This window comes from Vulpes lagopus, chromosome 7 (genome assembly GCF_018345385.1).
Source record: "Vulpes lagopus strain Blue_001 chromosome 7, ASM1834538v1, whole genome shotgun sequence".
Taxonomy (NCBI): domain Eukaryota; kingdom Metazoa; phylum Chordata; class Mammalia; order Carnivora; family Canidae; genus Vulpes; species Vulpes lagopus.
Genome location: NC_054830.1, coordinates 70,041,071 through 70,068,507, shown reverse-complemented (window position 1 = coordinate 70,068,507; position 27,437 = coordinate 70,041,071). Strand labels below are relative to the sequence as shown.

At 36.7% G+C, this 27,437-nt stretch overlaps 1 protein-coding gene across 2 annotated transcripts in view; it reads left to right on the top strand.

The window, feature by feature from the left end:
* RAD23B (RAD23 homolog B, nucleotide excision repair protein) overlaps positions 1 to 27,437 on the top strand; it is a 45,328-nt gene that overhangs the window by 10,924 nt on the left and 6,967 nt on the right. Inside the window, exons 2-9 of one of the 2 annotated variants that reach the window (XM_041761510.1) lie at positions 7,031 to 7,112; positions 7,452 to 7,531; positions 10,262 to 10,527; positions 16,043 to 16,098; positions 20,819 to 20,946; positions 23,451 to 23,583; positions 25,288 to 25,415; positions 26,341 to 26,511. In XM_041761510.1, coding sequence (XP_041617444.1) covers positions 7,031 to 7,112; positions 7,452 to 7,531; positions 10,262 to 10,527; positions 16,043 to 16,098; positions 20,819 to 20,946; positions 23,451 to 23,583; positions 25,288 to 25,415; positions 26,341 to 26,511 — 1,044 coding nt within the window. The remainder of the gene's footprint in view (positions 1 to 7,030; positions 7,113 to 7,451; positions 7,532 to 10,261; positions 10,528 to 16,042; positions 16,099 to 20,818; positions 20,947 to 23,450; positions 23,584 to 25,287; positions 25,416 to 26,340; positions 26,512 to 27,437) is intronic. The other variant, XM_041761511.1, reaches the window with a different exon arrangement.

The window sequence follows — 27,437 nt, the reverse complement described above, 5'->3', positions numbered from 1 at the left end:
TTTAAAGGAAATAATTAGATGGTAAGTTGGAACCACTGGATGAATGATTTGATGTGAGGAATGTAGAAGAGATAAGTACCTCATGGGAATGGGATGTTTTTCGTCCCATGAAAACTGGGATCAGCTTTTGTGTTGGCACTTTTAGTCTATTATTATTGCAATTATCTCCCTTTTGGGGGAGAAAAGAAGCCAAGTCAACCATGTTTAATGTTAGATACAGAGTATGTTCTTTTTAAAATGCACACAATTTCATAAGAGAAGTATGCGACTAGGGAAAAGTATGCGACTACTGATTTCTTGATAATTGTTGGGGGTTGGGTTGATGATAATCTCTCACTCTTTAGGGGGAAATAAACAGCAAGAGGAAAGTTTAGGAGAATGAAAGGATAGCCTTGATTATGTATTGGGACTATAGTGATCAATTCTAGATCCATCCTGTTCACTACTCAAGTGAAATAGGAGCACTGGCAGGGGGTTCAGCACAGTTAAAGGAGTCATAACTGCTTCCACTGCTGGTCATAACCTTCACAAGAGAAGCCATGTGCAGATAGGTACAACCTCTTCTTCTTCTTTTTTTTTTTTTTTTTTATCAACATCCAGAAAGAAGGCCTTTCCCTCTAAGCTTTTTTTTTTTTTTTTTTTTTTTAAGATTTTATTTATTTATTTATTCATGAGAGACATAGAGGGAGAAGCAGGCTCCTCACAGGGACCCTGATGTGGGACTCGATCCCAGGACCCAGGATCACGCCCAAAGCCAAAGGCAGAAGAAGCTGAACTGCTGAGCCATCCAGGCATCCCTTTAAGCTGTTTTAAAGTATGTTCAATCTGATGAGGTTAAGATTTAGACTAGTCTAGAGACCTTCTTTCAGCAAATATATTATGTTGACATGCCTGTGGGATATCCAGTAAAGATGTCAAGTAGACATTTAGGTATGCTTGACTAAAGGAGAGAGCTGGGCTAGAGATAGAAATGACACCTGGATGGTTATTAAAATTAGAGGAGATGGATTATCTGGGAAGTTTACATAGAACAAAAGGCAGCCTTTGGCATGACCCTGAGTAGCACTTAAAGGGCTGGCCAAGGAAGAAGATTTCAAAAAGCCATGAACAGAGAGACAGGAGGAAATCCAGAAGAGAGTGGCCTTATGGAAATCAAAGGAAGACCGTGTAAACAAGAGAGACTGGCCAATACTGTTTAATGTGACAAGTCAAGTAAGGTAGAGAAGAACTAAGAAGTGTCTGGTAATGATTTTTCTGCTGAATTCAGTGATACTGGTAAGAGCAGTCTTATGGAATCATGGGGATAGGGAGAAAATAAGCAGCAGAATGAGGATAAAGTCCATGCTTCTGTCAGCAGTGTGAAGTTGAGTAATAGGTATGGTGTTACAAGTAAATACTACAGTGTGTGTAGTTAATTTTTTTTGGGGGGGGGGGGAAATGCCTGAGACTAAGCAGAGGAGAGTAGGGCTAACAAGAAATACTGGGGGCTTATGAAGTTTTTGTTTTGTTTTTAAGATAACAGAAAATTAGGTCTGTTTAAGTGTGAATGAAAATAAACTGGCTTTGAGGAAGAGGTTGAAAATATAGCCGGGGGAGGGTAGGAAACAATGAATGTAGCAAAGTACTGAAGAACACTGGAGGAAGAACCAGGGGACAGGTGGAAAGAATTAGGTTTGAAAGAGAGTGATACCTTTTTCATTTAATAGGGGAGAAGGAAATTAGGTGAATCTGGTTGCAAAACAAAAGTATGGCCTTTTGGTGGCAGAAATTGGATGGTGAGTTTCTCTGATAATCTATGTTGTGAATGAAGTAGAAGATGGTCATCTGTGGGGACAGGGGTAGGGTAGTGTTGGGAAACATACTTAAAGAAGAGTGCAAGTTTGAAATTCCCTTTTGGAGAATGGAGGAGAACCACAAGAACAGAAGATTTAGGGTAGCTTTCATTTTCTTCAGCATTTAGAAGACTGGATATAAATAGATAGGCAGGGGTTGGATAGTTAAGGATAAAATTTGTTAGCTAAGTGAGGTAGGAGTGAAGTGGTTGAACTAAATTTTATATTGAGTACTGATAGAAATAAATTCAGTTATGTCCAAATATGGAATTTTGCCTGGCAGGAGCAGCAAAAAGACAAGAATGCCTGATAATAGGAAGAAAAGTAATAGAAGCCATGGCATTGTTGTCCGTGCTGAATAGAGCTGGCAGTAAAGATCAAAATGAAAATAGAAGCTCTAGTGACCAAAGTCTTAATGAGATACAAGACCAGGTGTAGTGAACAGTATTGAGAGCTGGTAGCAATAGCAGTTGGTGCTTGTAATTTCTAAGATGGGGCAGTTTTAGAATGACAGGATTCATTCAGCCTGTGTATTGTGGTTAGATTACTTAAATAGATTGAACGTAAAGATCATTGTGTTGAGGTTAGGAACAATGAGGTTTGGATAGGTCAGTGCACCGAGTTCTAAAATCTAGTTTAGTTTTTTTGTTTGATACATAACCCAGAGTGGTATTGCTGGATTGAATGGCCTGCCCTGAAAAATGTTGACCTTTGGTGTATTGCCCTTAAATACTACATTTATTTGATACTCTCATTCTAAGAGTGTATTTCTTCACATTTGGTGCTAACACCAAGAATTATTTAAGGCTGTCTTTTCCAGTGTTACGGTGCATAATCATGTCTGACTAAAAACTGTGTTTTTGATTGCTAATAAGGTTGAACTTTTTATTGACCGTACCTGTGGATTGCTGCCCTGTTATTTGTCCCATTTTTTTCTGTTGGCACAGAACTATTTTCTACCATTTCTCTTAACTTATTTGCATTTTTCCTTTTTTTTTTTTTTTGTCTTATTTCTATTTGAATTCGTGCTTGGTTTACTAATTTTCATTCTTTGTTTAATTTTCTTTTTTTAATATGTTTTATTTTATTAAAGATTTTATTATTCATAGAGACACACACAGAGAGAGAGAGGCAGAGACACAGGCAGAAGAGAAGCAGGCACCATGCAGAGAGCCTGACGTGGGACTCAATCCAGGGTCTCCAGGATCACGCCCTGGGCTGCAGGCGGCGCTAAACCGCTGCACCACCGGGGCTGCCCTTTGTTTAATTTTCATTCTTTGTTTAATAATCACTTTTTTAAAAGAGAGAGTACTACACAATGGGGGTGGCGGGACAGAGAAAGAAGGAGAGAGAAAATTCCAGGCAGGCTCCATGCCCAGCATGCCCAACATGGGACTTGATCTCACGGCCTCAAGATCATTCATGACCTGAGCTGAAATCAAGAGTCAGATGCTTAACTGACTGAGCCACCCGGGTGCTCCAATAATAAACACTTTTAGTATTAGTCTGTGATTACCTTTTTTGGCCAAATCATATAGGTATTGACGTCTGTAGAGATCTCATTGTTATGTTCCTAATATTCTTTAAGCACCAGTTTGGTTTCTTAGGAGCAAAATGGTTGGAGGTGTTTGTTGTTCTGCTTTTTATAACTTCTAAGGTTTTTTTGTCCCCTCCTCCCTCTTTGATAGAACTAGAGAGTGGGTCCATTATTTGTTTAGGCTTATATGAAAATATAGGTCTTTGTGGCCTACATTTTTAAACTATATATTCTATCGGTGCTAGAAAAGAAATACAATTTTTATTGGATAGAAACTGTATATACATATCAGTTAAGTCTGTCTTATTTCCCACATATCCTGACCTGTCCAGAATGAGATTTCTGTTTCTTTTATTTCTTTCATTTATTGCTTCATATATTTCTTTTTCTTTCTGTTTTTTTTTTCACATATTTCTATGCTCTATTAATTTATTCAAGTATTAATTGAACAACTGCTGTGTTGTATACCATTATGTACTTTTTTGAGAACTAAATTCACTCATGGTAACACATGTGGTCTGTAATTCATTTGTGATTTAAAAAAAAAAAAAAAAAAAGCCACCAGAGCTACAAATATTGCATCTTCTCTCCCTCTCTGAAGAAAGAAGTATGTGGAAGGAATTTATTATTCACCGCAGAGTTCTCTAACTGAGCTTTGCCATCACTCAGTTGACTTTTGGGCAAGTCATTTAGTATGAGGAAGATTGCAGGTCTCAAAATTTTTGTTTTCAAGATCCTATACACTTAGAATTTATTGAGGACTCCAAAATAGCTTTTGTCTATGTGCTTGTGTTTACTGTATTAGAAATTAAACTGAGAAATATTTAAATGATCTTTTACAGGTAATAAACCCAATAAATGTTATAATTATTTACGTAAAAAATTATTTTCCAAAACAAAAAGCAGTAAGAAGGCATTGTTTTATTGTCTTGCAAAACTTTTTTAAGTAGGCTCCATGCCCAGTGTGGGGCTCAAACTCCCCACCATGAGGGCAGCCCTGGTGGCGCAGCAGTTTAGCACTGCCTGCAGCCCAGGGTGTAATCTGGAGACCTAGGATCTAGTCCCACATCGGGCTCCTTGCGTGGAGCCTGCTTCTCCCTCTGCCTGTGTCTCTGCCTCTCTCTCTCTCTCTGTGTCTCTCATGAATAAATAAATAAAATCTTTTTAAAAAATTATAAAAAGAAAAAAAAAAACAAACTCCCCACCCTGAGATCAAGAGTCCCATGCTCTACTGACTGAACCAGCTAGGCACCCCAGCAAAACTCTTTAATGTTTGGCTTAATAGAAGATCGATTCTCATCTACTTCTGTATTCAGTCTTTGGTATCACATGCTTTGTAGTCTTTGGAAAACTCAGGTATATATTTGTGAGAAAATTAGGATGGAAAAAAGGCAAATAATGTCTTTTGACCTTGCAGACCACCCACTAGGGTCTTATGAGCCTTTATGGCCTCCCTACCCCACCTTAGAGAATCACTGCTCCAGGCTTTAGCATCCATAGCAGTGCAGGGAATAGTCTTTATTGTTCTGTTTCGTTTTAAGATTTTATTCATGAGAGACACAGAAAGAGAGGCAGAGACAGGCAGAGGGAGAAGCAGGCTGCCTGGAGGGAGCCCAATGCAGGACAATCCCAGGGATCACGCCCTGAGCCACCCAGGCATCCCAACTAAAACAGACTTTAAGTTATTTTATCTTAGAAATTTGGATAGTATCTTTTATTTCCTGATTTTATCATGAACTGCTAGTTGAATGTATAAGTAAAATCAGAACCGTCAACATAAATATAATTTAAAGCAAGGGTCAGCTGTAGCGTTATGGAAGTTGTGAAGTCCTTGTACTTCTTTATTCTGAAACACACATAGCAGACAGTTTATCATCTGATAAAGAGCAGTATATGAAATTGAATAAGGCCATGGCATTTATAGCCTGAGTTTACTGATGTTGAGATCAGATTCTGAGTGCTTTCTTTTTAAAAGTTGTTACTTGTGTTAATTTAACTTTTGAAATTCAGAATAGAAAATAGTAGACTTAGATACTTGTGATGTATTTCTACTTTGGGGAACATCAGAATAATGGTGATGCTGTTGACTCGTTACAGGAAGATCAGTGCAACGAGGGGTAATTTATATGGTTTGTGCAGAATATTCTGCTTTAAAGCTTGAAATCAGAAAGCTGTTTTGGGTTTCAGCTACTATTTTTAGTAGCACTGTGACCTGGAGAGGATCTAAACCTCTCTTTTCCTCATCTATAAGATTGAGTGGATAACCCCATTTGTCCCAGAGTTTTGAAGATTATGTGAAATTGTGTATGTTAATGTACTTAAAGCTGTATAAGCATTACTGTCTTTTTTTTCTTTTGGAAGATACATTGTTGCTTTTTAATTGTACAAAGGAACCTTCTCTTTATATCTTATCAGTTTTCATCTAAAGCTCAGTACTATCAACTTAGACAATTTTCAGAATTCTGGGAGATTGAAGGAAATGGAATTTTCCTCTTTGATTCCTGTGTCTTTAAAGTAATGAAACTAGTACTCTCTCTTTGTATCCCTATCAGGCAGTCTTTCACCTAAAGCTCAGAACTATCAACTTAGACAATTTTTAGAAGTATTCTGGGAAATAGAAGGAATAGAATTTTCCCTCTTGATTCTTGTGCCTTTCAAGTAATGAAACTAGTTCCATTATTTCTTCTTGCCTCTTTTACTCCTCAGCCACTCTGATCAGTTAGTTTCAGAAATTGATTGGACTCATTTTCAGAATACCTTATAATGAGCCTATTGTTACATAATTTTAGGAATCTGAGACCATCAAGATCATCTGTTCCTATTTCTCTTACTTTGTACATGAGACTGATACTGAGAGAAACCAAGCTACTTGTTTAAGATCATTTAAGTGATACAGTGGTCCTCCGCCGAGGCTGAACTTTGGAACCACCTGTAAAGCTCTTTTAAAAAAAAAAAAAAAAAAGATGTTCAGGCACCATCTCCAGAAATTAGGTTTTAATTGATCTTTATGAAGCCCCCGTGGGTGTAATGTGATGTAATGAAGCCCCCCGTGTGATTGTAATGAAACGTATCCGACTTTTAAAATGAATTACTTGCCATTTAACATTCATATTTAACTTCTATTATTATTGTAGATGTGACTCTTTTGTGTCTTCAGTGTTTTTAGAGAGCCTTTCTTTACTTTTTTGCTCTGTGGGAAATAAACCCATAAACTTTATAATGAGAATCAAAACTTTGATGTTGAAACCTTTATCTTGAATGGATTTATCAAGTCAGTGGTAAAGTTTTTTCTTCTAATCTTTTTTTTATAAGTTTATTTTTTATTGGTGTTCGATTTGCCAACATATAGAATAACACCCAGTGTTCATCCCATCAAGTGCCCCCCTCAGTGCCCGTCACCCAGTCACCCCCAACCCCCACCCACCTCCCCTTCCTCTTCTAATCTTTATATGTGTAGCGGCTGGTGGTAAAACAAAGCTTATACCTATTATACCTAATGCATTAAGAATGAGTCTTTTTTAGTATAATATTGTGAATACATGATAAGCTTTGGAATTATTAATAATACGTATAAAATTTTACTTTGCATTATTTAATCAAATTCTAGGTAGTCATTTGTTTTAGACTTTTTAGGGGAAAAAAAATCTTTATTTTTCCATAGGTGAAGGCACTGAAAGAGAAGATTGAATCTGAAAAGGGGAAAGATGCCTTTCCTGTAGCAGGTCAAAAATTAATTTATGCAGGTATGAATTAAGTATTGAAAGTAATGTGCTGTCTTCTTGGTTACAGTGACATTCTTTAGTTTTAGAAATTGTCATCTTACAAATGGTGTAAACAACTTGACTGTCATAAACATATATGGTGTTTGTGTTTGTGTTAGATATCTTTTAGTCAAAATGTTACTACTTTTTTCACCCTATTATATTTCCATTCATATTTATCTTGGCTGGTTAGTTACTCTTTTTCTTTAGGGAAAGTATTAATTGATAGAATTGACATTGGGGATTGTTTTAACTTTAATATGTGTAAGACAAAGGTTACGGGGCTTCAAATAATGTCTTCTCTTTTTCTTAATGTACTAGGCAAAATCCTTAATGATGATACTGCTCTAAAAGAATATAAAATTGACGAAAAAAACTTTGTGGTGGTTATGGTGACAAAAGTAAGTTTCAGCCTTGTACTGTGTATATGCGTGTGAGGTTTTTTTTTTTAAATGTAATGATCCCGAGTCCAGCCTTTATGAATACAGTTTATGCATATCCATTTGGTAGGCACTTAACTGTTAAAGATTTTAATAGTCTATTTTGAGTCAGCCATAAAGTTAATTATTTTATACGTTTATAGCTTAAACATAATTTAAAATAAAACAGTTGATTAAATGTGTAAAATTTGTTTTGCTGAAGTCGTAAAATCAGTGATTATGTAATTATTTAAAAATGTGGTTCTTAGAAATTGAATAAATATTTCTTATTTTATTTATTAATGGTGCCTTAAAGGGACTTGCAGTATTATGTACTATATCTGACCAACTCCTCAGGCAGACAAAGCATATAAACTCCTAAATTCAGGGATACTTTCTAGTTGATAGGGTAGATTTTTAGATGCTAAGAAAGGAAAAGGCAGCTGAAGAAATGATAGAATGATTGCTGTGAGGAAGGGTTTGGTTTTGGGAGAGGTTAGGGGAAGAGAGAGGCAGGAGGGAGAGAATCTTAAGCAGTCTCCATGCCCAGGACAGAGCTGGACTCAGGGCTCAGTCTCAGGACCTTGAGATCATGACAAATTGAGTTGGATGCTTAACCACCTGAGCCACCCAGGTGGAAGTTCTTTTTTGGGGGGAATTTTTTATCACTTACTGGACTGAAATATTTTGAGGACAGTTTCTAAAAGTCAAAGTTTTTCTTCAAAGCAAAGGATGAATTTGAGTTCTTTCAGAGATTCTGTTGTATTTTTAAAGATACATAAGCAAAAAAAATAAATAAATAAAGATACATAAGCATGCAGTAGAGAGTTAAAATAGGTACCTGTGGCATTAATTTTTAGGATTGAATTGTCATAATCTGAGAACAGTGATTCTTATAACATTGAAAATAAGTTTAAATGACTAATTGGAAACCAGTTTATCAAAGACATAAAGAATAAATGTGAGGATCTTTTTTTTTTTTAAGTTTAAAGTAATATATGCAGTAGAAAATAGTAAATTTAATCAAGTGTGTATTTTTGTCCTTAAAAAAGCAACTGAACAATTTACATGTGTTGGATTTAGAAGTTTTTAATCCATTAAGAACCATAGTGGTTTTGTTTTAATGGCACTTACTCATTAAATATTAAACTTTGCATATAGAAGAAAAGAATCATATGAGGAAACTTTGCCTCAATCTAGTATTTTAAATTGTGATAAAATACATGTAACACAAAATTTACCAGTTTGACCATTTTTAATTGTACAGTTCAGTGGCATTAAGTACATTCACATTGTGCAACCATCCTCACCATCCATCTCCGGAACTCTGTACCCACTAAATAATAACTCCCATTTCCCTGCTCCCAGCCCCAGTAACCACCATCCTACTTTCTATTAGTTTAACTACTTCATACCCTGTATAAGTGGAATCATACAGTGTTTCCCTTGTGTGACTGGCTTATTTCCCTTAGTATACTGTCTTCCAGGTTCATCCATGTTGGCTACATGCCAGAATTTGTGTCCTTTTAGAGCTGAATAGTATTCCATTGTCTCATCTAGGTTTATCATGCATAGTACATAATGGAAAATGTGGTAGCCACATATTTGGATATGTATGTTGGTCTTATTTCCTTTAGTATTGTAATAACCTTTATTATTTAAAACACAGTAATTAAGCAGGATAGGTCTCAGATCCATGCATTTGAGGTATAGCTACTTAGAGCTGAGCCTTTTCATATTTTATATAGAATTCTAATGATATTTATCATTACTTTATTTTCAAATTAATAATGGCCAGTTATTAGAAGGGGGAAGAGTTAGGCATTATGGAAGCAATGAGAAATGACCTCGTTGTAAAGAAGAGACAGGAAAAAGCTATTTAGATCAGAAGTAAGCAGAAAAACTTCAAAAAGCAGATAGGATTGGTACCATTTAGAATGAGGCTTAAATAGCACTGTAGAGCAGAGACTTTGAGGGCATGGAATGTGACCGTGTTATATTGATCACAAGTAATCTTCAGGGAAATAGTAAGTGAGCATAGTAATGCATTTATATTTCACTTCATCTAGATGGGAGTTTTAGAACATTAATAATTTGAAGAGTATTGTATTGGCAGTTTAAAAAAAGCTACAGGGCTAAACATAAGACTGAGAATAAGGAAAGGAGGAAGTGAACACTGCTAGTATTTTTTTTTTTTTTAAGTCCCCTGCCCTGCCTTGCACAGCCAATCTTTCTCCAGTGCAGTCTGTACTAGCATAGGTCGAACAAGAAAGTTACTTTGGTGATGCTTTTGAATGACAATAAATACTTGAAAGTTATACCCAAGGCACTTAAAGTGTAATGGGGAGGGCAGTAATTATATAGTTTTTATTTCCAGTACACAGTCTGTATATTTCTTAATAGTGACTAGTTGCTTATGGTTCTTTTTCATATTAACTTAATAACAAAGATTGAAACTATTAGCCAAAGCTAGTTAAGAACGATAGTTAATACATACGCTGTCTTTGGCTTTGAAAGAGTGACATAAATAGTGATTCATATGGTTAATGTTGGTCATTTATTGTTTCTTAACAAAATTATTTTCAAGTTACAAGTTTATATTATTTATTGGTGTTATGTTTGTGGCCTCCTATAATGATACAATCTACTTAGAGATCAGGTAAATACAGTATTTTATCATAATTCATTGTATTACTTTTTTAATGTGTTTAGCCCAAAGCAGTGACAACGCCGGCACCAGCTACAACCCAGCAATCGAATCCTGCCACCACTACTACAGTTAGCTCCTCTACAGCTCCGACTGTCGTTCAGGCCCCAGCCCCTCCCGTTCTGGCTCCCACTCCTTCTCCTGCATCCGTCACTCCAGCACCAGCGACAACATCTTCTGAACCTGCACCTACTAGTGTGACACAACAAGAGAAACCTGCGGAAAAGCCAGCAGAGACACCCGTGGCTACAAGTCCAACAGCAACTGACAGGTAAGACCTGCCATCTAGAAGATGCACCAACACAAGTTCAGGACATGAACTTCAGGCATGTATTTATCTTCATGATTATTTTGATCAAACTAACTTTGTTTCTGCTACATTAAACGTTTTCTAAACATTGAACTGTGACTAAAACAGTGTGCTTGTGCCTGCTTAAATTTCCATAATCCAGATTTTTATACTCTGCATATTTTTTCCTCCAGGGAGAAGGGAAAGCGGGTCAGAGTCTCTGTTCATTTTGTGTAGGAAAAAATAAGAAATACAAATGACCTAAAAGAATTATAAAAATAACTTGCTATTTTATTATACTTGGACATATTATAAATAACTTGACCTTCATAATCATTATTTATATTCGATCTATATTCTTTTCTGATCATTGTCATTTATACTGTAAACATCCTTCTATGCCACTAAATCTTTCCAATTGCTGCATACCATTGTGTTTGGATCTGATATTTATTTGCACTTAACCTTGCTCGGTGGTTGAACGTCTACCTTTGGCTCAGGTCATGATCCCGGTATTCCGGGATTGAGTCCTGCATCAGGCTCCCTGGAAGGAGCCTGCTTATGTCTCTGCCTCTGTGTGTTTTCTCATAAATAAATAAACTGTTGAAAGAAAGGAAGAGAGAGAGAGAGAGAGAGAAAAGAAAAGGAAAAAAAAGAAAAGAAACAGAAAGAGACCTTACAAAAGTGACGGCTTTGGGTATTTTCCTTATCTGTAAAATGTTTGTGACAATAAGACCTATCTCCTAGAGTTGTTACAAGGAGTAAATGAAATAATGAGTGTAAAAGATGTGAAATAGCACATGTTCACAGCAGTGAGTAACAACTATCTTGCATAGTTAATGTGGATTGTTTGAATTCTCTGTTTTATCTATATTTTTATGAGCTTCTGTAGAAATTTTTTACCTGTGTAGGTCTTTAAAACAAAAGAAAACGTGCTGGGATATTTGGGGGAGTAAGAAATAATTTCTTGTGGGATGTTGGCAGGATTGTTCAGTAGTTTATGACAAAGGTTTTTTTCTCCCCGAGTATAAATAAATAACCACAAGTACTTTGGTTCTCTTGATTGGACTCATATAGGGAATTTCATCTTTATCTGAGAACATGGGTTCTTTAAGTCCAGTGTACACTGGCACTGGAGCTGTTTATAGTTTGACACTTAGGTACAACATGGGACCTCAGTGGCAGTAGAGTCCTTGGAATCAGAACCAGACAGGATAGAGATCTATACAGAAATTGGAACACTGTGATAAACACAAGGATTATAAAATGTTTAGTTATTCTTTCTTTTTAGTGTTTTGCCTTTTTCATGTTTCTCTGTCTGACCCAGTCCATGATGTTTGAAGGGGTTTGATTCATTGCTCATTTAGGGCCTCTTTCCAGGAAGTTGATTCCTTTAAGAGGAGATTCAGGTAATAAAATACTTCCCCTAAGCCTGCTTGCTGAGCTTTGCTTCAGGCATTCTGAGACACTGTTGCCTAACTTGATGCTCCTCCCATGTATATTTAGAAATGCATTCAACACTCTTTTCTAGTGGGAGACAACCTAGACTCCAGTTAAGTTGTTCTATCAGAAGGTTGTTCGTCAGTTCTGTGTATGGGAGGGAACTTAAACAAATTTTTTTTAACGCATTGGATTCCCAAATCACTTAAACATTGCATGTGTAATTAAATATGTCTTCATTCAGTGCAGTATATCTTCTTTTCTTATGTGTTTTCAGCTCTTGAAAAGCTCATAGTGAGAATTTCAGAATTAATCAGTACATTTTTAATGTGCTAGTATCATCTATCCAAATTTGTTATTATCTCCTTTTAAAATTTCTTCCCGGGGGTACAGTTTTATTTACCCATTCTCAAAAGTCAGTATTATGTTTTCAGACCTACAGAGGTTGCATAAATCAGTAGATGATGGTACTGACCATCCAGAGAGCAGATCCTGAGTTACTTGGTTGGACTTTACACATCAACTGTTTACTCTTACTTCCCCAAATGATCCCCTTAGAGAAAGATAACATGGGAAAAGAAGGATGAGAGAAACTCAGAAAATTGGCAGTTTAAATGTGCCTTTGTCCTTTCTTCTGTGTTGTAAAACATTGAGTGTCCTGTAAAGCACAAAACTTAGTGAGATTATCAGGAGACACGTTGGTATTAGTTTGAAGGACATCAGAAAGTTTATTCATCACCACTGGTCTGACATTTCATTAATAGGCATTTGTGTCTTTAGGCCAGTTTTGTTCTTTGAAAACTACCTATTACAATACAAATTCTACTTATTTCTACCTTAGAGAAACTGCGCATGTGTACAAAGACTGACTACATTATTTGTAGTTAAAGACAAATTGAAACCAATCTAAATACCTCGTTAGAGAATGACTTGACCTGTGATTTATACGTATTAGAGAGCAGTGCTGCTACAAGTGGAGGTAGACTGCATCAGCATCACTGGGAGCTCATTTGAAAGTAAACCTCTAACCAAAATCTGAATTACTGAGGAGTGGATCCCTGAAACCAGCTCTCCTGCTAAATCCTTGAGCTTCCTAAAGTTTGAGAAGCCCTGATATCCAGTACTATCGGCCAGCTGAAGTATGTAGTATGTATATGCATAGTGAGTGAATGTGGTTTCAGGGCTTTGTTATCAAGTGAGAAAAACATGATGAAACAATATGGGCAGCAACCATAAACCAAACAAAACATTGTCATACATTTTCTGGGTATGGATAGTAATGTGTAGAAAAATAGTAGCAGAGGGACAGCACCCTGATAAGTGGTTTCCTCTGCAAGTGGGGAAGGAGAAGTGGTGAGGTAGAATCAAGATTAAAGGATTATGGTTCAGCTGCACCTCACTCTTATCTGAGATACGTAAAGAAGGAAATTTTAAAGCAGTGTGCAGAACAGCACAACTTGTTTTTGTAAGAGAACTGGAATGATGGAGACTAATCCTACCAGGTAGTAAAATGTATTATACTGGGTAATGATTGCAATAATTTAGAGTGGCTCTTACTAGAAGATTGCTCAGTTAAATAGATGGTAGTCTAGAAACATACCAGAATACATCCCAGGGGACTTAGTGTAAGATAAAGATGTAATTTCAAATCACTGTGGGGAAAATGCTGTTGGGATTAATGCCTAGCCAAATAGAAGGGGGAAAGATGGATCACATACCTTATATCATAAAAATAAATTCTAGATAGATATTTAACATAAAAGTGAAGCCATAAACTAGAGAACATGGGAAAAATAAAAATAATTTATAAAGTCATAAAAGGAACAATTAATAAATTTGATTACAGAATTTTTTTTAAAAGATTTAATTTATGCACTTGGTATTCATGAGAGACAGAGAGGGGCAGAGACCTAGGCAGAAGGAGAAGCAGGCTCCCTGCAGGGACTTAATCCCAGACCCCAGGATCCCCAGGATCACGCCCTGAGCTGAAGGCTCAACTGCTGAGCCAGTTAGGCATCCCTACAGAAAGAATTTGAAAGTTGTAAACCTAACTAAAATTTCCCTATGAAGAACTTGATTTGGCCAATTAAGTGGAATACTGTGTGTTTGTGGGGAAAATTTGAGGTCGTTACAGTTATGTGAGATAATTAAGAATAAAACACACCCAAAAGCAAGACACAAGTCATTGTTCTATAGAAACTGGTAGTAGTGATTGTTCCCTAAGCAGGGGTCATGGGCAGGAGAATTAGTTTTTTTACATACAATTTTTTTCAAAATTTTGCTTTCTATATAAGTTACCTTACATAGTTAATGAAGATAATTTAAAAATTACTCCAAAAAATCAGTTTAATCATAGTGATCATATTGGATGTTATGCTATGCACTCTGCTAAACACTTTATAGCAATAACCCTATGTACAACACTTTGGGATAGATACATGGCTGTTCTTGTTGACTTCATTGTACTGATGAAGAAACTGAGGCTTAGAAAATAATTTATGAATTCAAATTTAGACACTTGCTTTGGTCTTTCTATGCTACAGGAGGGGTGGAGGGGACAGAGGAAGAGGAGAGGGAGAATCTTAAGCAGGCTCCATGCTCAACTTGGAGCCTCACTCAGAGCTTGATCTCCCGACCCTAAGATCTTGACCTGAGCCGAAATCAAGAGTTGCACGCTCAACTGACTGAGCCACCCAGGTTCCCCTACTGTGTTTTGTTTTTAAAATTGGGACACAGATATAAGTGTGTGTTGTATGTATGTTTTAATCTAAACTACTAACTGCTACTTTTACTACTTTGTAAACTTCAACTTACTTTTCTTTGGCCTACTCTTCATGGTCTTTCATAATCCTGTTTTTGTCTACGTTGTTTCCAGACTTCTGCAGTTGCCCAGCAGAAACTTAGTCCTTTTAAACTGATTTAAGTTACAACTTAGATTTTATCACACCTCTTCATTTTTTGCTGTATTCCTTGACTTGATGCCTTCTTTTAGTTTCTGTGTTCAAAACTTACCTATAAGACCTAACTGAAATTCTGTTATGTAAAGATTTCCTTGGCCTTTCCAGCCTGACATGGTTTCTACTTTGGCTATTTATTGTGTATAGGTTTCCTCTACTATTTGAAAGTAGAGCATTCCTGTGAAACATATTGTAAGCCGAAATGACATAAAGCTAAGAAGCAACTGCTGTAAATTTATGTGGAAAAAAATTTGGTCATTCCCAGAACCATAAAATAACGTCTCAGGCTTTTCTGATAACTTAGGACACACCTTGCTAAATTTAGATGAAGCATGGATGCTCACAGGCACAGTTCAGAGCGCTCCTGAGGTGCTTGCTGAGTATAGTCCCTGGGGAAGGAACTTGGTGGGCCACCTCACTTCTCAGGGTGTGTTCCTCTATAAAGGCTTGCTGCAAAACAAATGAAACACCATTTTCACTTTTCTCATAAAAGAAATACTTTGGAAAAGTGGGGGATACTTGTTTGGTATGATTCTATTGTGACTTGACTTACAGATTATTTAACTTCTCATTGTAAATTCTTTTTTTTTTTTTTTTTTTAAGATATTATTTATTTATTCATGAGAGACACACAGAGAGAGGGGCAGAGACCTAGGCAGAGGAGAAGCACGCTCCATGCAGGGAGCCCAATGTGGGACTTGATCCCGGGATTCCGAGATCATGCCCTGAACCAAAGGCAGACGCTCTCAACCACTGAGCCACCCAGGTGTCCCTCGTTGTGAATTCTTTGGGGGAAATAGTTGTGTGTTAACATTTTTATGTTCCTTAAGTGGTAAGCATTCTGTTCAGTTGTTATTTTATATCTTCGGACATTTAAAATGATGCACTTGCAGAATAGAATGAATTTTAAGATTGAAAATTTTTCCCAAGCCATAAATGTTATGGGTAAAGCTTTGGGATTTAATGTAGAAGACGGTTTAAACACTTATGTAGCCAGACTTTCACATTTAATTAAAATCAAACTCTTTACAAATTGGACAGTTACTAAACTTCAAGTTTTATATACTTTCTGATGTACGATTCTCTAAAAACTTTTTCAGTACATCAGGAGATTCTTCTCGGTCAAACCTTTTTGAAGATGCGACAAGTGCACTTGGTAAGTATCTACGTTGTAAATAACGCAAGAAATAGGGAAGAGGTTCCAAATTTCATTTTTCTAGATCATGAAAATGTGTTCATTCTCATGGTTGCGTATAATCAAGCTGCTAAATGATTTGGATAAATTGCTCAGTTAATGCTACTAAAGACTTTGTAAGTTAATATATTTATATATTGAATCCTTTAAATTGTAGTGTTACTAGGGTTAAGCATATTCTTTTAGTCAAAGCAGATAATTTTCCATTTTCCAAATGTGAATTTTAACTGAGGTCTTAACAAAGTTTGAACTGTGGATAGGCTTATTACAAAATGTTTTTGAAATGGGTACAAAACATTACTAAGTCTGTCTCTCATTTGATCTTTATTCATCTCCAGCTTTTATTCCAGTTTGAAGCCCTGTCGGGTCCCATCTGTATCTTGTTGCTTGTATTGTACTTGCAGTGAATGTAATTTTCTGTCCCCCAACTTTTACTGTCTCAGATAATGCTTTTTCATCTCCCTTCACACTTAACCTGCCAAAATCAGTCTTGTTTTTTTCCCTATTTTCCCATTGTAACACCTCTAGTACATTTCCTACTGTGCTTGCTAATTGTTGATCTATTGGCAACCCCTTTCCTCTCCTTTGTGTAGTGTTCTACTTTACTAGAAGTGGTAGGGAGGCAGAAGATAGGGAGCAGCAGCTTCAGTGATAAGGGCTTCTAGATTCTTTCCTGAGTTCCTGTAGCAGCAGGGTTCCAACAGCATTAGCACCTCATAAGATTTGGGGGTAGGCCTCTGACCTAATGGGACTTGAACTCCATGATCCTCTCATCGCAGTGAAAGTGGTACCTTGGTTGCCCATAGCATGTAGGGGCAAAATGATTGTAAGTGATTAACCTAAGGTCACCCAGATATACCATACCCACATTTACATCTTTACATTTACTGTTTTCTGAGACTGACTAGTCTGCTACCAAATGAGTATCAGTTAGTGTCCAGTCAACAAAATAGACATCACTTTCAAATAGGGAAAGGCTTAATCCTAGGAAGTTGGTAAAGAGATACTGGAAGTACTAGAAGAGATGACACAGAGATCAGTCAGGTTCTGTCTACCCACAGAACTGGAACCAACTGGCACTTGTCCCTGATGCTGCTGAACTGTCTGGCGGACACCGCTGCTGCCTCAGTTGGAAAGCATGAGCTTTAGCTGCTGCTACTGTGCCTACACCTCTGAAGGCAGTGTCTTACCTTTACCTCTTCTGTCACCCTGTACAACGTAGGTTGTGGGATCCCTTTTCTCTTTAATTCACCCAGTCTTTATGTTGATACCTGCTACTTTCTTTTTTTTTTTTTTTTTTTGATACCTGCTACTTTAAACTTCCCTTCTTTGGCTTACAACACTACTCTTTTCTTGATGCATGCCTTTTGACTATTCCTTTTCAGGCTTTCTAGTTCTTTTTATTTTACCTGACCTTTAAGCATATGGATCTTCTCTAGATCATAGTTCAAAGTTGAAATTATGGGAATGAAAAATACCACTCACTCTTATACTGTAAGGATTCCTAAAATGATAACTCCAGTCCACACCTCTCTCTGAACCTGCAGGCTTGTGCTTTAAATTGCCAACTGGGAAACCTACAACCTCCATAAATTCCTTAGGTTCTAAACTGAGTCCTGTTTTATTCCCTCATCTAATTATTCTCCTTTGTTCATCATTACTTGTATCATCATCTCTACCAAACATTTGGCATTGTCCTTGACTTCCCTGCCTCTCATGGCTGGTTGAGCCCAGGGTCTCAGGGTCTCATGACCCTCCTTCCTAATGTTACTGGAATATTTGTTTCCGCTGCCACTTCATTGCCTTAGTCACATCCTTACTTCATTGATAACTCCTGCATTATTCTCTTGTAACTGGTCAGTGGCCCTGTCATAGTGGACTCTATATAAAGGCAGACCTATTGAGGTCATTGTTAATTCCTTTCACAGCTCCTTGTGACCTGGAAGATAAGCCCAAAACTCACTCTAATGATACACATAGGTTCTTCATTACCTCTCCACTTTAGCTTCATTAGCACTCTCTTGTGTTGTCCATAGCCTCTAGTTTTCCTATGAGTAGTTTGCCCTTATATTATTAAGATCTAAAAAGTATCAAACTGCTTATAGACATTTCTTTTTGACTTTTATAACTTGATTAATTAGGAGGCATGATTTTAGCATGATGACTAGGTGTGGGGGCTCTGGACACTGACAGCCTCTGTTAGTCTCTACTATGACTTATCAGCTATTATATATACCATGCTCAAAATAAACCTCATGGAGTTACTGTGAGAATGACTGAAAAACACTGTGTCAAAATAGTGTAGTTCAGATACTTCACAGTTCTTAATTTTGGTTATGTTAATTTCTGTATCTGGGAACTAGATTACTAAAAAGGTATTGGCACTTAAGTGACTTCGTGCTAGAATTACATGAATGGGTAGTTAAGAAAATTAAAATAAGTTCTTTATGAAAGGGGAAAGGAAAAGTCAATAGCCTAAAGATACAAATACCACATTTGGTCAGTGATATTTAGTTTTTTAAAATTATACTTTTTAGCTATTAAATGCCTTTATTGAAAATTCTGCAGAGAAAAAAAACATTCAGCGATAATGAGTGTCGTCTGTGCCAGGGAGATGGTGATGGAAAATGTCAGGGTCCCTTGCACAGTTGAACTTTTTGTTCAGATGGAGGAAGGAAAAAGGGTGAAACCAAGTAAATTGCAAATCATGATTAATGATTTTAAGGAAATAATAGCTTTCATAAAGAAAAACAGAACATACTTAGGATGGTAAAGTAGTACATTTTAAATTGAGAACTGGAGCCTGCAAAGGAACTGACCCTCAGAGAATGTGTGTGTGTGTGTGTGTGTGTGTGTGTGTGTGTGTGTGTGTGTGTGTGTAAAGGTTCTGGGACATTTCTAGAAGGTATGACTTCTGAAGTGACCTGAAAAAACATCAGTGTGGTTGGAGTGTGCTGTATGGAGATTGTTGAGTGTTGAGAACTCTAAATGAGATGAGGTTTTCTTTTTAAAAGCTCACTGTTCCAGCCAGCTGAAGAATGGCTTATAGGCTCGGAGGCAGGAAAGGAAGCAGGGTGTAATCCAGACCAGAGATTGTTGTGGCCTGGTCTTGAGTGAAGGCAGTAGAGAAAGAGGGAACTGGGTAGTTTTGCACTATAATTCAGAGATAGGACCTAGCACATATGCTGGTAGATGAGGTGTGGAAGGGAAGCGAAAGGGAACTTTCAGTCACCAGGGTTTCTCGTTCTTGTGCATAGGTGAATAGAGGTGCCATTTATGGAAATGGAGAAGGCACATAATGGTGGGGCATGTCTGAGGGGGAAATCTTTAGAGATTCAAAGTCATGTATCAGTATTGGTTGAGGAGTGGGTGGAATGTGAGACATGGACACAGCCTGTGCAGGTAGCTATAGCTGGAAAGGAAAGGGAGCAGACAAATGGACCAATTCCTAGAAGAATTGGGATGTGGCCAAGGGATTATGCTTCTGTTTTTAAGATGACATTCTAGGATATAGTTAATTGTTGATGAGGATAATGAAGTGGAGAGTGAAGGGTGGGAGGTGGATAAAAGGGAGGATAACCAAAGGGTCCGGTTCTTTGAGGAGACAAGAAAGGGAATAGTACCCAGAACAGAAGTGGAAGAAAAGATGGCTTAAGTGAGATAAGTTTAGTTTAGAGAGTTGGCTTTCTTTCAGACTGTTGTCTGTCGTCTGACATTTCCACAAAGAGCGAGTTTGGGTTGGAGGCAGCCTGTGGGAAGTGACTCCCTGGGATAACAGTGCTTGGGGCTTTGCACCAACTCTGTATGGTATGTGAAAGTCTGACTTTCCTCCTTCTAACCTCTGCTTTGATGATGAAAGGTGTCAAGGGAAAACTAAAGTTGTTAACAGTTAAATAGATTGCTTGAAATGTCCCTCCTACTTGTTTTCAAAAAGTAGTTCATCTGTCTCCTCTAGGTTGTCTTCTCTGATCTGCTAATTCTGTCCTGTATTTGTCATACATTTGTATCTGATATTTTTATTGTACTTATACGTTAGTTTTCTGTTGCTACTATGGTAAGTTAACCACAGATTTCTTTGTCTGAAACAACACAGATTTAAGGCACAGTAGGTTAGAGGTCTAACATAGTACTCACTGTACTAAAATCAAGGAGCTAAATCACTGGGCTACCATCAGGACTGCAGTCCTTTTTGTACACTCTGGAGGGAATCTGTTCTATGTCCTTTCAACTCTTCTGGAGGCTATGCACATTCCTTATAGCCCCTTCCTCTATCGTCAAAGGCAGCAGCATAGCATCTGTGACCTTGCATCTTTCCTTTTGTCCTTACATCTGCTTCTTGGACCCTCCCATCTGTTTTCCTTCTTCTTTTAAGGACCCTTGTGATTACATTGGACCCACTCAGATAATCCAGGATAATTTCCCTCTCTTAAAGTCAGCTGATTAACAACCTTAATTCCACTTTGCCTTGTAACCTAACATATTTATAGGTTGTTGGGGGGTGGGGGGGTATTATTCTACTTACCATATTATATATGTTGTAGTTTGTACTGTTAATCGTCTTTGTGTCCCTTTGCCCTGTAGTGCCAGAAGCATTGTATATACATACACACTCAAGAAATATGGGAGAAATGTATATTAAATGTTGCCTTTCTTTCCCTCCCCACACACTTTTTTTTTTTAGTGACAGGTCAGTCTTATGAGAATATGGTAACTGAGATCATGTCAATGGGATATGAACGAGAACAAGTGATTGCAGCCCTGAGAGCCAGTTTCAACAACCCTGACAGAGCAGTGGAGTATCTTTTAATGGTGAGAAATATTTCACTTTATTCTAGTTTAAGACCAAAATATCAAAGATTTTAGGAATAACAACAGTTAATGGGAGAATGAGAGTATGTGCTAGTAATTTACATAATGCTTTCATTTTTCTTAATATGTTAACATTTTGTGTTGGTAAAATGTAACCTAAAAGATTTTTATGTAAAAAAATTAAATAAATAAATAAATAAATGATTTTGATGTGATTTTTTTAGATAGGAAAGGACATGGCTAAATGAGTTGTAAAATTGGCTGTCCAAAATAAAATAAAATAAAATAAAATTGGCTGTCCACTCGGAGTACTACCTTCTGCCCCATTCATGTCATCCTCAAAGGATGACAGTTTGTGTGTTTGGAGGGTGGGGACAGAAAAATCTAATCTACCCTTTTAGTAGCTTTATGGATGGCCAGCATACTTCCGGATATACAGTTTCTTTTTTTAAAGACATTATTTTTATTTTATTTGACAGAGAGAGTAAGAGCACAAGCTGGGGGAGGGAGAAGGAGAAGCAGGCTTCCCTCTTGAATAGGGAGCCCGATGTGGGGCTCGATCCCAGGACCGCAGGATCATGACCTGAACCAAAGGCCAGACGCTTAACCCGCCTGAGCCACCCAGGCACCTCTCCTGGATGTGTACTATTGAGGACATTAATTAATTCAGTTGGCTGGTTTGAACAATTTGGATTCTGGATTTTTGTAAGGGTTTAGGAAAAGTTTTAGAAGGAAAAAAAAAAAGGAAAAGTTTTAGATTATAGACTCTTTAATTTACTATCTTTCCATCCATTCCCTGTTACCTGACATAACATTGTGTATTTAATTCACTGTTACTTGCCTAGTTCCATTGGCATTTGAATTGTTAGCTTATTTATGGTCATTAGTAGTCAAGAGATTTTCACAAACATTGGTTTCTGATGCCTGGAGTGACATCTAATGCCAGCAGCCATTACCCTGGATGTGATTCATTATGCTTAATTCTTTATATGTTTATGATTCTGGCTTCTGATTTATTGAGAAATGGAAGCATTTGCCATATCTTCCCTTACCCATATGTAATATTTCCTTTTCATTCTTCTTCCACAATCTGTGCGGCTTTCATAAAGACTTATTTTAATATGTTGTATATGAAAAGTCTTGTAAATCATCCATCAAAATAGTGTTCCAAAAGTTTCAGTGCAGTTAACTTCAGAAGACAAATGCTACCAACTTAGAAAAAGCATCACCTAAATATTGAAATATTTAAGATTCTTTTTTTTTTTTTGAAATATTTAAGATTCTTATATGAACTTCTTAAGTTTTGAATAATCAACTTTAATTTTTTGCATGTGATACTTTCTGGATGACACTTTCTCAGAACCATGTATCTGTAGAGGAGATCTCCTCATTTGGCCACTGTTGCCACTGTCTCTGTCTCCATTAGACCTTTTATCCCTAGAGATCATTTCAGAATTGCACATGCATCAAAACCTGTTTCTTTGGGTAATTTTTTTTTTTTAAGATTTTATTTATTTATTCATGAAAGACACAGAGGAGAGAGGCAGAGACACAGGCAGAGGGAGAAGCAGCCTCCATTCAGGGAGCCTGATGTAGGACTCAATCCCAGGACTCCAGGATCACGCCCTGGGCCGAAGGCAGGCGCTAAACTGCTAAACCACCCAGGGAACCCCTCTTTGGGTAATTTTAAGGCTAGGGTTATAAATGCAAACCTTTCTATCACAGAGCTGCTGAAAGTTTCTATAAAGTTCAGAATTAACTAAAGTAATGTATAGCATAAAAAACAAACATGCCCAATTTTAGTAAGATTTGTATTGATATTGTAAAATTCTAATAGCCTTTTAAAAATGTACATTATTATATGCCAAGTTTATGATCTTTGATGTTAGATGTAATGTGTTTGCTATATGTAATCATTTTTATGACTTATGTTTTAAATTACAAATCTCTTTATACCTTAGATCTACACTGCCTAGTAAAATAGCTGTTAAATACTATTAGTACAGGTAGCTGTTTGAATTTAATAAAATTAAAAGTATATTAAAAAATTAGGGCAGCCCGGGTGGCTCAGTGGTTTAGTGTGGCCTTCAGCCCAGGGTGTGATCCTGGAGACCCGGGAGCGAGTCCCACATCTGGCTCCCTGCATGGAGCCTGCTTCTCCCTCGGCCTCTCTCTCTGTGTCTCTCATGAATGAATGGATAAAATCTTTAAAAAAAAAAAAATTTAGCACAGAGAACATTTTTTCATCATGGAAACTTCTGGACAGTGCTGCCTTACATTATAGCAATATACATTCTTCTATACCATGCTCAGATCATTTCTAATCATTTGAATATATGCAGCTTTCAGATAAGTCTTAATCCTTTTAATTGAAACAGATGTCTGTTTGATGCTTTTGTAAATTAGACAAGCATGTTAAATAGATCAATAAATCTTTTACTTTGTATTGTATTGAACTAACTTTGAATGACAAGCTATTTTAAAGCTGGGAAATTGTATTGTAGGGGATCCCTGGAGATAGAGAGAGTCAGGCTGTGGTGGACACCCCTCCCGCAGTCAGCACTGGGGCTCCTCCATCTTCGGTGGCAGCTGCTGCAGCAACTACAACAGCATCAACGACCACAGCGAGTCCTGGAGGTTAGTCTGGGCTGCTGGGAGTTGGAGGGGGCACGGTCCTGAGTTTCTAACATATGGTTAATCTGAGGTAAGGCTTGTCCCTGGAGCATCTGGAGGACTTTTCACACAAGGTCTCTATCCATTAATGTTAGAGAAGAGCCCAAAACGAATTCTCCCAAGTAGCTGTTACATATCTTCTTGCTGAGGCCTTAGCATTGTAATTTTGGCAAAGGGCATTTGTTTATCCTATTTCAAGGAAGAAATGCTTTCCAGTTCACATTTTGTGTTACATTCTGAAGCCAGAATGTTTGCTCACCTTGTCTCTTCTTTCTCCCTATGAATGTCATAAAATATGTATAATTTCAAAGCCAATAGGATCCTAGTGGTTATTATACCACCAAAGAAATAAAACACTGAGAAGCTTGAAGACTTGTATCTAGAGGTAAAAGCCAAGCTTGAATTTACCTCCCTGTACTGGCCAGCACCTACCCTTCCATTGCTAAAGGTGTGACTACAGAGGAAGGCCTGGTAGGCCCAGGAATTAACTGCATTCTCCTTCAGTCTCCTTCTGTATGCTGTATTGATAAAGTAATTTAAACTGTTAATTTTGAAGAAGCCCTTCTTTGATGCTTTTCCTGGCTCTACTTAAGACAGTCAGCTCTGGTTGACAAAAAGCCCTGAGCATTTTGTGTACAGTTTACCAGAGGACAGGCTTTTCATTTCTTCAGAGTTGGCATGAGAATGGAAAGCCGAGGCCACAGATTTGATTCAGATATGGGCTCCTATCCCATTTAGCTGTACTTAGTGTGTTAACTTAGTTTCTGAGTCTGAATTTCTTCATCTATAAAACTGGTGTCACAGAAAGGATACTTCCCATACTCCTATGGCCATTTTAATTTGAATGATTTTCTTGAGTAATTTAAGAAATAACATCTAAAGAATTCTCATTAGAATTAGTAACCTCAAAAACATAATTACATGCAATTTTTGACTTACTAAGAATAATCAGACAACCACACTACCTCCAATATGTTGCAAGTTCTGTATCTTATTTGGCATCCTTAATATTTATTATTGTTATGGGACTTTGGACTAACAAGCTCTAAATATATTAGTACCAACTTGACTTGTATCTTATTTATCTCAAGCATTTATGTGTTATAAATGTTTGAAGTTTAATGATCATAACCAAAGTTGTTTTTCTAATTGTAGTTCAAGTTTGTGTTAACAAAACTTCTTATCTACATATCTGATCTTTTTAATTTTTAAGTATTATTTTTCACTTATTTGGTTTAGAATTTCCCGGGCATTCAAGCTCAGATTGTTTTGTTTGTTTTTTGTTTTCTTAAGGGTTTGGTTGTTTATAAAATAAGCAGGTTTTTTCATTTTGTTAGTCCTGGGTATATATTTAGGAACAATTTTAGTACTTTTTATTTGATAGAGTACATGCAGGTCATAAATTCTCATTATTTGATAATATTGAGTGCCCAGGACAATTGAGGAAAACGTCATTCTATACTCTCTGCCTATGCTAATAGTAATTTCTGTACTATAAGACTTGCTTGTTGGTACAATTGAAAAATTTTTGTCATTATTTATTTTTATGTACATCTGAGAACAACTATTTTTTACTTGTCAGCATTTGCTGTCTAAAATTCTGATTGAACCAGCCTTTTGTATGTGTAACGGCTGCTTTTGCTTAAAAATATTTATGTATTTTTTTAGGACATCCCCTTGAATTTTTACGGAATCAGCCTCAATTTCAACAGATGAGACAAATTATTCAACAGAATCCTTCCCTGCTCCCAGCATTGCTACAACAGATAGGTCGAGAAAATCCTCAATTACTGCAGGTAACTATTTAATTAGAGTTAATTTCAAAAGTGAATTTCTAAAGTATATCATATTTTTTAAAGTCTATGAGTACTCCCTTTCCCTCCCACAAGCTCCATAAACTTTTTCTGAGCTGCACTCAATAGAACATACTATAGGTTAGATGTACTTAAAAAAAAGAGAGTGTGTTGGGGGTGGAGGTTAGGTTAATTTAAATTGATCAGCTACTAACACTTTACATCCTTGGGGAAATACTTTATTAAAGAATCTGAGAAACTCTTTACCATAGAAACTGTTTGTAAAATCTTTTTTTCCCAAACTTATTATCAGTGCAGCACTGCCTCTTAAAGACATACCCATGGGCTTATTTAATGCTCAAGTCACAAAGTAAGTTTTATACAGCTTTGTACTGCCTACTAGTGTGGAAGATACAGAAGTTCTGTTTCTTTTTATAGGCCCCAAGTAATTTTTTTTAACGTTAATTTGGGGAAATGGATGCATTTATGAGAGAGAATTTATTTTTTGTTTTTTAAATTTTGTTTATTTGAGAGCAAGAGAGCATGAAAAGAGAGAGGAGGGAGAGGGAGAAGCAGACCCTCTGCTGAGTAGGGAAGCCTGATGTGGGGCTCCATCCCAGGACCCTGGGATTATGACCTGAGCCAGAGGCAGCTGCTTAACCAACTGAACCACCCAGGCAACCCTGAAAGAGAATTTGAATTCTTTTAATTCTTCGCTGTTTACCTCACTCAGAAGTACCAGGTTTCGTTAATATTATAAGAGAGATCACATTCTTCCAAAGATTAAATAATGCAGAATCATTCTAAAAATAAGGTAGTTGCAAAGTTCTAGCTTTCTCTCATATTTGTACTTAGAATTCTTAGTTTCCTGAAGATACTTTGTCATTGCATTGGTTTTTTGTTTTTTCTGTTCTTCAAATTACCACAGCAAATTAGCCAGCACCAGGAGCATTTTATTCAGATGTTAAATGAACCAGTTCAAGAAGCTGGTGGTCAAGGAGGAGGGGGTGGAGGTGGCAGTGGAGGAATTGCAGAAGCCGGAAGTGGTCATATGAACTACATTCAAGTAACACCTCAGGAAAAAGAAGCTATAGAAAGGGTGAGTAGAAGTAAAGCTGAAAATTCAGTTCTTCAGTCACACTAACCACATTTTAGATGCTCATTAGTCACATGGGGCTAGTGGCTGCTGCCTTGGGAGCACAGATATAGAATATTTCTGCCACTGGTGATATTATATTGGACAGAGCCAAATATAGCATTGATCTAAGGTTTAACAGTAGGTAAAGACCGTGTATTTTTCATCCCTGCTCTCACATCTTGGTCTTTGTGAAGCCAAGGGACTAACAATGAATGCCAATCTAGCTTTATAAAATAGTTATAAATATTTTTAAAAATTAAAAATTTCATCTAGGTCTTAAAATTTATGAAGAAAATTATATTAAAGTGAATGCCTAACTCAAGATTATTCATTTTTTTAAATTTTACTTTACTGCTGTCACTAGAGTATAAAATAGATATGTATGTGAATTATATATAAAAAATATGTACGTTAAACATCAGAACCTGATACCATGATTCTGTTTTCATCCTTACTAGGTTAACCAGTTCACATGAGGCACTGCAGTAACTTAGTTTGTATGATACAAAGACAAGTCGTTCATTTTTCTCTGGCCTTTAGTGTTAATATTTGTAAATAGGGAATCAGTTACTGCCCTGTCTTATCTTAGCAAGTGTGTTGAGATGGAAGTCTTATAAAGAGCATTTTAATACTTAGAAAATCATTGGAAAGATATTTTGTCCATATATATGATAAAACATTTCAAGTGTTCAAGGTTTATAATTACATGTTTCTTCAAAGATACTTTATATATCCTGCTAATATTTCCCCCCTCAAGTAACTGAAGTTGAGTGAATGATACTTGCCTCAATTATTCTATAGCGTTTTTAAATTTTTTATTATTACTTTCTTTTAATGGTTAGGGGTATCAGTTTTTGATTTCTGTTTTGGAGAAGATTTTTTTCTTT